The 12,180-nt window shown below is 45.5% G+C and overlaps 1 protein-coding gene across 5 annotated transcripts in view; it reads right to left on the bottom strand.

Moving 5' to 3' along the window:
* The window catches only part of grin2ab (glutamate receptor, ionotropic, N-methyl D-aspartate 2A, b), a 98,867-nt gene extending 86,937 nt beyond the window's left edge, over window positions 1–11,930 (bottom strand). For 2 of the 5 annotated variants that reach the window (XM_069529337.1, XM_069529340.1), the window contains exons 1-2: window positions 11,787–11,930; window positions 6,013–6,172 (exon numbers count right to left, since the gene is read on the bottom strand). Coding sequence is in view for 1 of the 5 variants with exons in the window: in XM_020102605.2 (XP_019958164.2) it covers window positions 114–131 (18 nt within the window). In the remaining 4 variants the exon portion in view is untranslated. Of the gene's footprint in view, window positions 1–113; window positions 2,026–6,012; window positions 6,173–11,786 lie in introns of those variants that run through there. The other 3 variants (XM_069529338.1, XM_020102605.2, XM_069529339.1) reach the window with 3 other exon arrangements.
* Window positions 11,931–12,180: the final 250 nt, after the last annotated feature.

Here is a 12,180-nt window from a genome sequence, read left to right as displayed (position 1 = left end):
GTGTGTGTGTGTGTGTGTGTGTGTGTGTGTGTGTGTGTGCGTCTGGCGCGCGGAGGAGAGGAGTTAAAACTGAATAAAAGACCCCGATGAACACCATGACTGAAATAACTCACCCCATTCCCGTGACACATCTCTCCAGGCGGCCAGGTGGAGATGACATTGCAGCCTGTTACTCCATTCGGGTGCCCTCGGCCGGGAGGAGTGGGAGTCACATACGACTCTCCTCAGTCAGATTAATCCATCCATCCAATGCCCCCCCCCCCTTCCAAAAAATAAAAAATAAAGGGAAAGACAACACACAGCACCAGCAGCACACGGATAAATCCACCTGTCTGCCTCAGAAGAGCTTCCCCCTCCACCGGCGGCACCAGCAGCAGCAGAGGCACCTCTCCCCCCGGTGGGTAGGTAAGAGTATTCCTCCCGGTGAAGCTGTCAAACACCGTCCGTTGACCGATGGAGACAGAGACAAGAAGAATTGGGGGTAAAGAAATTTTAAAAAATCCCGGAGCCGTGCGCTGAGGGGTGGAGGGGGGAGGTGGGGGATCAGTGCGATTCTAGAATCCAGAGGAACCGTGGGTTTGGATTCTCCAGCGGCAGCAGCCCCGCGCGTTCCGCAGTGAGCTGGGCTCGTGGACAGGTCCGCGCGCCTCCTCCTCCTCCTCCTCCTCTCCTGCCCTCCTCCTCCTCCTCTTCCTCGCGGATTCTTAGAGACCGAAGGGGGGATTCCGTCACAAATAACACACGCGCATATATCAACACACACTCCCTCTCTCCTCTCTCTCTCTCTCTCTTTCTCTCCTCACTCGCGCCGTCCTCCCTGACGCGCACTGAGCTCCGCGCTCCCCACAGAAAATAACCAGAAACAATTGGGAACAAGTTTAAACGCTGGTCGAGTTGTTGTTTTCCTGTGTGTGTGTGTTTGTGTATGTATGTGTGTGTGTATGTGTGTGTGTGTGTGTGTCGGTGATGCTCCGGTTCGACCGAGCGGCTGCCCCGGTGCACGCAGAGGAATCAGGAGATATTCTCCAGCAGCGGCAGCAGCAGCCTCTTTACCCCGCAGCCCGCCCGCCCACGCTTCGCTGGCTGAAGGTACTCACACATCAGCCTGGTTAATTAAACATAAGGGCACCGGGGCCTGAATGGGAGCAAAGGACGGTGTCGGAGTGGGGGGGTAGTGGTGACAGGAGAGGGGGGGCAGACTTGTGTGACTTCATCCTGCCATTAAAAAAATCAGTTGGAGAAAGGGTGCGCGCTTTGGACATTTCGCCATGTCTGTACCCTTCACCCCCTAAAACAAAGAGACCCCAACTTCACAGCTCGTTAAAACTGATGTCTCCTCCTCGTCTGTCCCCGCCGGGTGTCCTCTGCGTCTCTGCTGGCGCGTCTCATCCAAAAAGGAAGAAGAAAAAAAAGACGCATGGGAGAGGTATGGCGCACAAAAATCATCCGTCGATTATGGCATCACCTGCGTGGTGCCATCTCGCCAAATAACGAGACCGCGTGCGCGCTATTGTGCAAGCAGCCCCCTCTCTCTCTCTCTTTCTCTCCCTATAGTGTGCATGTGAGAGAGAGAGAGAGAGAGATTGTGTGTGTGTGTGTGTGTGTGTTTGTGTGTTTGACGACTGTCTCGGCGTCAAACAAGTCACCGCGTCGCGCCTCCGCTCATCAGAGCCTCCGCTGCTGCGCACAACTGATAAAACATTTCAATATCCGCCTCAACTGCTGTAACCCAATCCACTGGTCCCCGTGCACACGCGTGCACGCAAACACACACACACACACACACACACACACACAATTCCCCCGAATTAAAACAACTGTCCCCTTCGAAATTACAATTGCACCGAGACGGTTTCTGCTGCTGCTGCTGCTGATGAGGACGATGATGAGGACGATGGTGATGATGTGTCATATTCTCTCCGTCTGCGCCAGAGTTTGTTAAAATGTACTCGGTGGAGATAAGAGGAAATACAGAGGCGACGCTGGTGAATTACACAGCCTCAATTAAACATAATTAGCAGATCAAAACTGCAGCGCAGGGGGTCCTCAGAGAGAGCTGACACCCCCCCCCATCTCCCTCTGAGTGTTGCCTTGGAGTCCCACTGCTGACAGATGGTGTGGATGCTGCATGGGTCATGTAAGCATGGGGCCAGGGATCCACTAGGACCGACTGTCAGGAGGTGCACTCATAGGGCACTGTAAGCAGATCAGATAGCTTATTACTAAAGAACTTCGCTATCCTCCTCCTACTCTTCTTCCTCATCCTCCTCCTCCTCCTCCAGCCCTAGAATAAAATCTTCACCTGTTGAGGTCCTCCATCCTCCTCCGTCAGAGCCCGAGCCTTCGAGGCTTTGAATAAAAGAAACAGACGATTGCATAACGTGGACATAAAAGAGAGGGAGAAGGACCACACGAAGAGTGGATGATGGTCTACTTTTTCTTTAGAAAGAAAGAAAAAATCCTGGGGTTCCAAATATAATAGCTCTGCCTTTCTTTCATATACCGTCCCACCAACCCACCCACCCGACATCTCCTCCTGCTATCTACCCATTACAGGCATCCTGTTGGGACAAGTCAAACTCAGGACACCCTATTGGGAACTGAGGGGAACGCTGTGCGAAGCCATTATCAGTGGCTTTTACTTTTAGTCTGTTAACCAAAAATTAACCCCGGTAAGAGTATGCTAAGCTCATCTTATTCTATATTTAAACATTAAGCAGTTGCCAAGGAAATAAAATCATATGTTCGTGCATGCGGGCCACCACAAATAAGATTTTAAAAGCCGTCCTTTTCGCTGAGTATAATCTCATTCAAGGGTGTGTGCATGCCAGAAGACCTCCCTATAGTCATTTCAGGGACATGACCTTTTCCAGGATCCTGCGTGCACATAGACGTTAGAGTCTCTCTTTCTCATTTAGTATATTGCATTCAGCCCGTGCACACCAGCACAACACTTGCAGTGTATATGGTGAGTCAGCCCCGTCCTGTCTGCAGACAGTTGTCGCTGTTTAAGCAGTGGCGGGGGGGGGGGAGTCCAAAGTGCTGGAATTGTCTGAACATATGTCCCTGTTATTTGAACTGTTTTATAACCGCCGGGCTCAGTCGTCATGCATCTTTCAGCAGCACAATGAGGCAAAGCTACCCAGGCATGAGATGACTCCGGACACAAAATCCGACTCCGAGCATCCGAACGCCCCGACGAGCCAATCACACTTTACCTCTTCATTTCTGCTGTCTGATTAATTTTCACGAGGCCGTTGCTAATAGCTCATTCAAGTGTGTGATTATGAAATATGAAAAACAAGCGAGAGCCATTATTCCCGTGTAGTGCATCAGCAGTGTGCTGAAGATTTTGTTATTACTCTGTATAATTATTGAAGACAAAAGCTCACTTCACTTACGTTGTTTGCCTAATAGCCAAAGCCCAGCGCTCCAATATTCCTCGACTGAACCAGACGGAAGGAAGAAGGAAGGAGTCCAATTACAGAAACTCCACGTATGAAACCAGCAGGCTCACAAACAAACAGAAATAAATAAAAACATGAATAAACAGATACATAAATTACAGGGAAAACGATTACACAAGGCCTCAAAAAAAAAACAAAAAAAACGATGTGGGCAATTTTTGTATCCATGGTAACTGACTTTTTCACTTTTTCAGAGTGTAACCACTTTTGTTCGGGCACAACCTAAATACACGCGGCTTCTGTTTTGCCAAAAAAAAAAAAGGTGGCGGACAATGCATGAGACCCCCCCCCTCCCCTCCCCCCCCATTCATAGACAAGTGGCCGCGCTGACTGCTGCTAAGATGCTGCGGCTCATTCACACGCTGATGTGCTGCAGCTCCAGTGATCACACGCAACCCTGCTGCAGCCATCTGCATGGAAAGGATTTAAAGCACACGCCGCTAATTAGCTCCCCAGCTAACAAACACAGTCCCTAACAAACCCGCAACTGTCGACTTTGTTTAAAAATTCTTTTTTTGGGTAAAAACAAAAAACACATTGTTTCCATGACAACAAGACCCGGCGGCACACTTTTTTTTGTTGTTGTTGTTGTGTTTTTACTGTTAAAATGTGTGTGTGTGTGTTTTTTTTTCCTTCTAATTTGCATTTACAGCAGTTTGTCCAGTTTTTATTCATCTTCGCACCGGCTCACACTGGGTCTCATCCGACGCGCTGACTGACGGGCCAAGACAAAAGTACGATGATTCACTCGCAATGTTTCTATGCAACTGGAAGTAAGCTGGTGGGTAAAGAAAGTAGGTGGGCTGCGTTCTGCCTAATTAGTGTGTGATGAGCTCAGAGGAGAGGCAAGCCCACAAAACACATTTCTGTCTTTTATACAACCATCATGACTCTTCTTCATGGGTTTTTTTTTTTTCCCTCAGCCCGATGCCAACGCCACAGCAAAGACATGGCATTGTAGCTACAGTACACGGCTTTATATAGACTCAGGAAATGAATCACTCCGTCAATAAATGGCAACAAAATAAAAAATATATTCAGGGCTCTCGATCTGGAGCAGAACAGTGTGAAAGCTGGCATTTACTGAGTTATAGATACATGCTCTCTCTCCCTCTCTCTCTCGTTTGCTTTTTTTTTTTTTTCTCCCCCTCCGTCTCTCCATCTCTCTCTCACACACACACACACACACTCCACCCTCTCTAGCTCTCTCGCCCACAAAGAGTGGGTGACCTGGAATGAGCTCTCCCACAGACGGCACTGCTTCCTGCTGCCAGACAGGGGCAGTGTGCTGAGCTTTAGGATGATTCTAATCAATCTACCCCGGCGGTTTCATCACACCGTTCAACTTAGCAGGCGCCTTTGTAAATCACTTGAGAACTGATGGGTGATTGCTTCCTGTCACAGTGCCGATCAAAGTGAAAAGTTCATGGGTGCAGCAGCCAAATCATTTAGCTTGGAGTGATGCACTGCTGTGTCCTCCTCACTTGGCTACATCAGCAATTATCCTTAGCTTGAAAAGGTCAGTCAATAATTTAATAATTAAGTTTAAATTAATTGCAAGAGAGAGTTTATAAAGTTCTGAGGCTTCACAGAGACTCGTCCTAATGAAAAATCATCTGCCCACATTTTTAGAAACTTGAACCATCAGATGAACTGAATCTGCATAAATATCAGATTCACTTCATTCATCCGCAGCTTTAGTTCTGTTGGTGGACAGGTTGACGACATGACTGCTCAACAAAAATCAAACCAAATCGTCTTGATCGCCTCCTTGTGGCTGGCTGAAGTATAGATCATAAACCCTGCCCTCCTTCATGTTAGTGGATGGGGCATGGAACAAAATAAAGCCCAATTCATGCTTCAGCTTCGAAGCTACGCTGTAGCCTAGGTGTCGACGTGTAACTACACGTACCCTGACGTCTCGCATCTCCCCAAAGATTTAACTACGCGTCAAGGTGGCAGACCGCAAGAGCTGAGAACGGTCCGCTTGGTGGCATCGCGCCTCCGGCAGACTCAGCACCATTTTTTAATCGAGTTGAAGGAACGAACACGGACGACGAATTTCTTTTCTTAGTTGCAGTTCTTTAAGAAAAAGTAATTTGTCTTCAACATCAGCTCCGACTCCAGCTCGATCCGCTTAGTTGCACTCACCATTGTTCTGAAGTAAACAAGAGACACCAGAGAACATATAAGCTTGGTTTTAATTTGTTATTTGATGATTGACAGCTCAGACTGACTCGCAATGGGGCACGCAGGTGTATTGGCAGGAGATCGATACCGTGGCTCCTTTCCAATATCACAACTGTGCAGACGGTGGCTCCACAAGAAGTCATTGTCTCAAGATGTCGGCATTCGTATTCGAGACGCGTGGAGTCAAGTCTGTTGTTTCCCTCGCTTCCCTTCTTTGTGCTTCACTAACCAGACGGCAGCTTCATATTGACTGTGACAAGGTGACACTGCTATACATCTTGTCATCTAACCCAATACGGAGTAAATAAACCGATTTCTGAACGTTGAACTGTGTCTTTAACCCTCGTGCACTGACCTGCAGGTTTCATGAAGTCGAGTTTGCACAAGTAGATGATTGCTGCGGTGATCTGGAGGTCACCGTGCTTCTGTGCTGCTGCAGTGTAGCATGGGGACCGCACACGTAGAGACGCAGCGATGACACGGCCTCCTCATTATGACCCAGCTCGACAAGCAACCTGGAAAAAAATGCAGAAATGATGTCACTCAGTTGATCTGGGGGAAGTACACATTTAGACTGTGTTGGGTAATTTGCACCTAAAGCACCAGGGCACCCTCGTACCCAATCTAACACCTCGGAAACTCAGAAAGAAACAGGAAATCCCACTTGTATACGCGGAGGGGAAGATTCTTGGGGTGCTCGGAGTGTACATCAGGTACTTGGGGCGCTGTGGTCGAGGAACTGGTGCAGAAGAGCGTCTCAATGTCGGAGGCAGAAGCCAAATCAAACTAATTGGCTCAGTCCACAGAACAATTTAACATAGCTCATCTTGAGGCTGTAACTTTTTATGGCTTCTCTATTATCAGCGTCGCCAGAGGGTGCATTAAATATCTTACTGCCAATAACAAAAAGCCGACTGTGAGATTGAAGCAGAGTTCATTTCCTGATAAACTGAGATTTTCTGATAAGAGGACAGACTGCATGACCTCTACATACAAGATGCTTTTCAATGTCCAAAAGTTTGCCAGAGCTCATGAGCTGTTTAAGGTGGAAAGCTGAAAATATGGCTGTTTGTATTTCAGTGGAGGTAAAATGTCAGCGAGGCTGTTTGTCGGCACACAGGTTCAGTCAGATGCTAGATGGAATTGGGAGTGAACATGTGAACCTGAAAATATTTACAGCTGAACTCTTCCACTCCTCTGATGTATTTTTAGGTCCCCCTTGAGCTCTTAAAAGCCACAAGCACACTTGTGCCACTTATTTTCCATTAACATGAACAACTCGAAAAAACAGGAGACAAAGAGAACATGTAACGATTTCAATCAGGAGAGCAGTTTAAAAATTCAGTGTTGTTGATTAAACCTAGATTAGATTTATGTGGGGGATAACAGCCCTTAATGGGGATGAATCATTTAAGACAATAACACAAACTCCCAGTTTGACCATCGGCCAACTGCTGATATAGTCTTTATCCTGGTGATGGTGGGGAATGTTGTGGTTGGATGTTGGCATCAGATTATTGGGTTAATAAAGAGAACAATGATGAAAGGGTAATGGGCTTATGTGTTTGGCTGATGGAAACCAGAGAGACAGGCCTCTTATGGGGAGTAATTGTAGGAAGAGTAATGCAAGAGTAGAGGGTTGAGAAATTACCTCGGCTGTGGAGGTTATGTTTTCACCCCTGTCCATTGTTTTGCTTGTTTTTATATTCTCTCAGATTTCTAAGACAATACTTCAGGGATCTTGATAAAAAAAACAAAAAAAAAAACAGGTGTATTTAGGGGACAGATGTTTTTGTGTGTGGGCAATTCACTGAAGCTTGATAGAATTAAAGTGGACTGTTGTGCCTCGGCCTTGGCTACTGAGTGCCGTTCTAGTTTAAATGTGAAATGCTGTGCTTATACCTTACCCTTGATTCCCTACAGCACACACAGCACTCTGGGCTATATGCTCCACTCAACTATCGAATGGCCGATTCATAAATAAGTGACAAATCAATCAACAAATGACTTTGCCAAGAGATAAATTTGAGAAATCAATGAGCAACTAATATTCAATTATTTCCCAGTCGACAAACAATTAAAACTATGCTCAATGAGGTGATGGGGCCGATGTTCATTTTAAAGTGTAATAAAGGAATTATCGATTTGATATAATACCACAATGTGACCGATTGATCACTTCCAAGATGTTACTCGAGTCCTCTTCAGTCAAATCTTTCATATTCTTCAAAATCAACAGATCTTCAGTACGACAAAGCCCCAAAGTGGTCAAGGTGAAAATATTTCAAAATGACTGCATGATCAACTTCATCATATTTAACAACAACAACTGTCCTATACTAATTTATAGAGACATGTCGTAAGAATTGAATTCAATGGTTATTGATTAGTCAACTCATTTCAAATGGTTCCCTATATTCTGGTGTACATCTGTTTGCGTACTTGTATGTTTTAGTCCCTGTTCCGTCGTCACACGCTGTCTGGTTTTTGAGATATTTTTCTTGTGAATGGGAAACTGCAGCTTTGTAAGGATATTGTCCATCTGCTGCAGCTCCTCGAGGACCACTGAAGAAGAGAGCTGTGTGGCTAAATGATGTAGACAAAACACACACACTCTCTCTCTCTCTCTCTCTCTCTCACAGACACACACTCACAGACCTTTGTAACGCAACACTGTAGTATTCTCCCAGCACATATGGTCTGGTCAGTGCGATGACTTAGGGCCACGTTGACGTGGCCGCACTGGGACAATTTGTCTCCCACGGAAAGCAGCGTGTTTTCCTCCTGCTGTGTAATCTTCTGTGACACTTTGTACTTAGATGCCCACTGGCCGACATTATCATCGTTACACCGCACCCATGAGAACAGCACAAACGGGCTGTTATAGACCGGCACACTCTTAGTGTCATTACTGCTCCAATATCTTTGACGATAATGTCTGTGCGGGGATTTCACCGGGAACAGTGGAAAATGAAGAAAGATAGTGTTTATGTCTGTTCGTACATGTAGAGCACATGTAATTCTCCATTTAGTTAACATCATTACATTTGTTTTAATTCCTTCCACAGAGCCTGTGTACGTCATTAGAATTTGTTAAGGTCCTATATTTTGCACGTTTTATTTAAATATTTGATATCCATACGAAAATATTGTTTTGGTTTTAACCCTTAGGAGTCCTTGGGCTATTTTAGAGTGTGGATAACTGATCCCAAGCCAGTAAGTGCCCATTGGGAACCAACAAGTCGTCTGTAAACAGAAGGACTAGAGTGGCACTCAGTCATGCACATACTGTACCTTCGCCAAGGCCCAAAAGACCAAAGATATCAGTCCCCTGAATATTACTGATTGTTTCATCCAGATCGATTATCATCCCGCCTCATTTACACCGAAATATTCTGAGTTCTTCTGACCAATTCCACATCCTTCCACCCTTACCAGCCCATTTATTTACCAAAAACTTTACCATGCCAATGTTTCTTATCTTTTTGCAGCACAACTTCACCCATGTGATCAGACGATTGATCTTTTTTTACTATGATGTCTTAAACCAGTCACATGATCTGATCTGCGAAGTGAAGTAGCATGTATATGGAGCTCTAAAGCAAGATTCGGCTCTGTAGCTTGGTAAAATTCACCAGTAAATGCAAATGTTGGTGGTCAGTCAGTCTGAAATGGGCCAAACAGATGGTAAAATTTGGACTAAAATGCTCCAGATGGATTTGGTGTTGAGCCAAACACTAGAGCCTTGGGCCTGGATCATCGTGCAGCGTCCAGGTCCAATGGTGGAGCCCATTACTACCACCTTCCACTGACTCTCCGTGGATGCTAGACCCTACGGGCAAACCGGCATGGTGCCAAACTGTGTCAAGTCCCGTCAGGAGAGCATATGTGGCCACAGAATTCAAGACCATGGGGGACATGAGGGAAGTGAGTGATGGGGCATCTGGAACAGCGAGTGTGGAATATGGCGAGTGAATTACCAGGAAACAGGAGCAGTACCTTTCAGTCAGGAGCAGATTGTGTGGAGGTTTGAATGGGATTCACTGGGACTACTGATGAGAGACTGGCAGTCAGCTACAGAAATCCTTTTTAGGTCAAAGCATAGCATTGAAAAGATTTTTGGTATTTTTGGAGCGTCCAAAAAAAATTAATAATAAGAGTCCCTCATGAAGATAAACCAAAATTAAAGAAGATTTCAGGTGAAGAGTTGTAGAAACGAAATCCTGCACAGGTGGACGTTGGCCCATTCTTCTTTCACCCACGTTTACTCTTTGTTTGTCCCCCTATCCATCCCATCCACCAGAGATGCTTCTGCCAATCACTGGACCAGTTCCCTGCCACATTCAGCTTTGTCTTAGTCTCACAGTCACCACCTGTCCCACTCTCCAACCTGCCTGGTTTTAGAATCACTGTCTGCACACTGTCGGCCTGTCCTGCTCAGTAGTTGGATTCCAATCCAAGCTTTTGGCAATAAAATACCTTAAAACCCCGTCTGCCTCTGAGTCCTGTTTTTTAAGCTCTTCACAATACTGGATCATACCGGAGGAATAGGTGAGAAAACAAAGTTACTGAAGTCCTGACACTTCGTTTCGTAGCACTGTCTCAGAATATCGGCTGCGTATTTATCTGTGGATTGAGCATTTTTATACAGTCAGAATATTCATATAGCACCTAGATCTGCTTTATAATCAAACAGGGAATCTTACTTTGTGCAATGTGACACCTTTAAATTCAGTTGTGACGTTAATCCTAATGTTTGCGCTAACCCCCAATTGTAGCGTATTGGTTAAAAAACAGATTGTAGTCTAAGGGAGTGTTTAAAAACAGAGTGATACATCTCTGACAGTGTGATCACATGCTGTCACTGGATTATTGCTGCTCTCACTGCTCTAATACATAAACAGAATATAAACAGTAATTAAGTGTTTAGTTTGCTTGAAGTCACATGAAGCATACGCAGAAATTGGATATGTGTGTGTGTGTGTGTGTGTGTGCGCGCGATCTCTCCTCTGTATTCTGATCCATTCTGATTCTGATTATTGTTTCCTGGGCAATTCTGCCTCTGGCAACAGCGTTTAGAGGCGTAGGTGGACTGACCATCATGAGTGGCCAACTGGGACCTGAAGGCCAGCAATGAGCTGAGAGAGACCCATACCTCCGCCCTCTGAGAGAGAGAGAGAGTGGGGGGGGGGGACATACCTCCCCCCTTTGAGAGAGAGAGAGAGATAGACAGCCAGAGAGAGGTAGAGACAAACAGAGATATAGAAGAGACAGAGCGAGAGAGAGAGACAGCAAGACATAGAGAGAGAGACAGACAGAGGCATACAGAAGGAGCGAGAGACAGATATATAATAAGAGCTGACAGCTGTAGTTATAGTTTGTCTCATAATCCAACTCAGCATTTGCTGCATTTGTGTTTTTCTTTTCTCTCCTTCTCATGTTGTTATGTTTTGTGATTTTCTCCTTATAAAATGTCTTCCTCTATATTTTCTGATTGATGCTTTGGCAATATGGTTAATTTAACTTTCATGCTAATACATCTTATTGCATTGAAATTGAATTGAGAGACAGAGAGAGACACAGATCGAGAGACTGAGATAGATAACAACAGAGAGAGAGACAGACAGAGACATGGAGAGAGAGACAGACCGAGAGAGACAAAGAGAGATAACGACAGAGATGTGTGGGTTGAGGGGGTACTGAGTGCATCACTGGTCAGTGTTTTTAAATTTTAAATATGTTTTGTAGTTTCTATGAACAGCAAAGAAGATGTAACTAATAAACACGAAGCTGATGATCCATCAAACACATCCAGTGAAACACAGCAGGAGGTGTTCACCACTAAACTACTGAGCAAACACAACGTGCTGTTACTTACACCGACCAGTAACACAACATGTAAAGTAAATAGGGTTTAATTGTGGCAGCATCCACAGAGCCAGACTCACAACAGCCACAAAGTGAAGAGACATCATGACACCAGCATCAGGTACCGCTGGAGATGTTAAGAACATTAGCTTCACCCACATGAAACCGCAAAAGTTTTATCCACGCGCAAATTGGAGCGAATTTTACGCGTGACGCGACAAGCAAAGAAAACACAGACTCGGGGACACGACACACGTTTACCTGACTGACCTCCGCAGTTCACTCTCGCTCAGTTCCCTTCCTCCTCTCGAGCCTTGAAGAGAAGTTTTCACGGAGGAAAGTTTTCTACACGGAGAGACGCTGACACCGGAGCACAGGTGGAGAGGGGCGGAGCCGTGCGTCACGCGCGTAAAGGAAGAACAGGTGAGACGAGCAGCTCTTAAAGGTGCAACGTCCTTATAAACGTCTGCAGCGGCTTTTCACTGGATTACACACACAGGTCACTTTATCTCACTGCTATCACCGTCTTCTTATATTTGATTAAAATATTATATAATCTTGATTCAAAGAGCATGAAGTTACAACCTCAAATGAAAAACACAAGTAAAGAAATAACATATAGGTACGGGACAATAAGGATTTAAATCTGTGTGTT

Source organism: Paralichthys olivaceus, chromosome 8 (assembly GCF_024713975.1).
Source record: "Paralichthys olivaceus isolate ysfri-2021 chromosome 8, ASM2471397v2, whole genome shotgun sequence".
Taxonomy (NCBI): Eukaryota; Metazoa; Chordata; class Actinopteri; order Pleuronectiformes; family Paralichthyidae; genus Paralichthys; species Paralichthys olivaceus.
The sequence above is the reverse complement of the archived record's forward strand: the minus strand, read 5'-3'. Positions and strand labels throughout refer to the sequence as shown.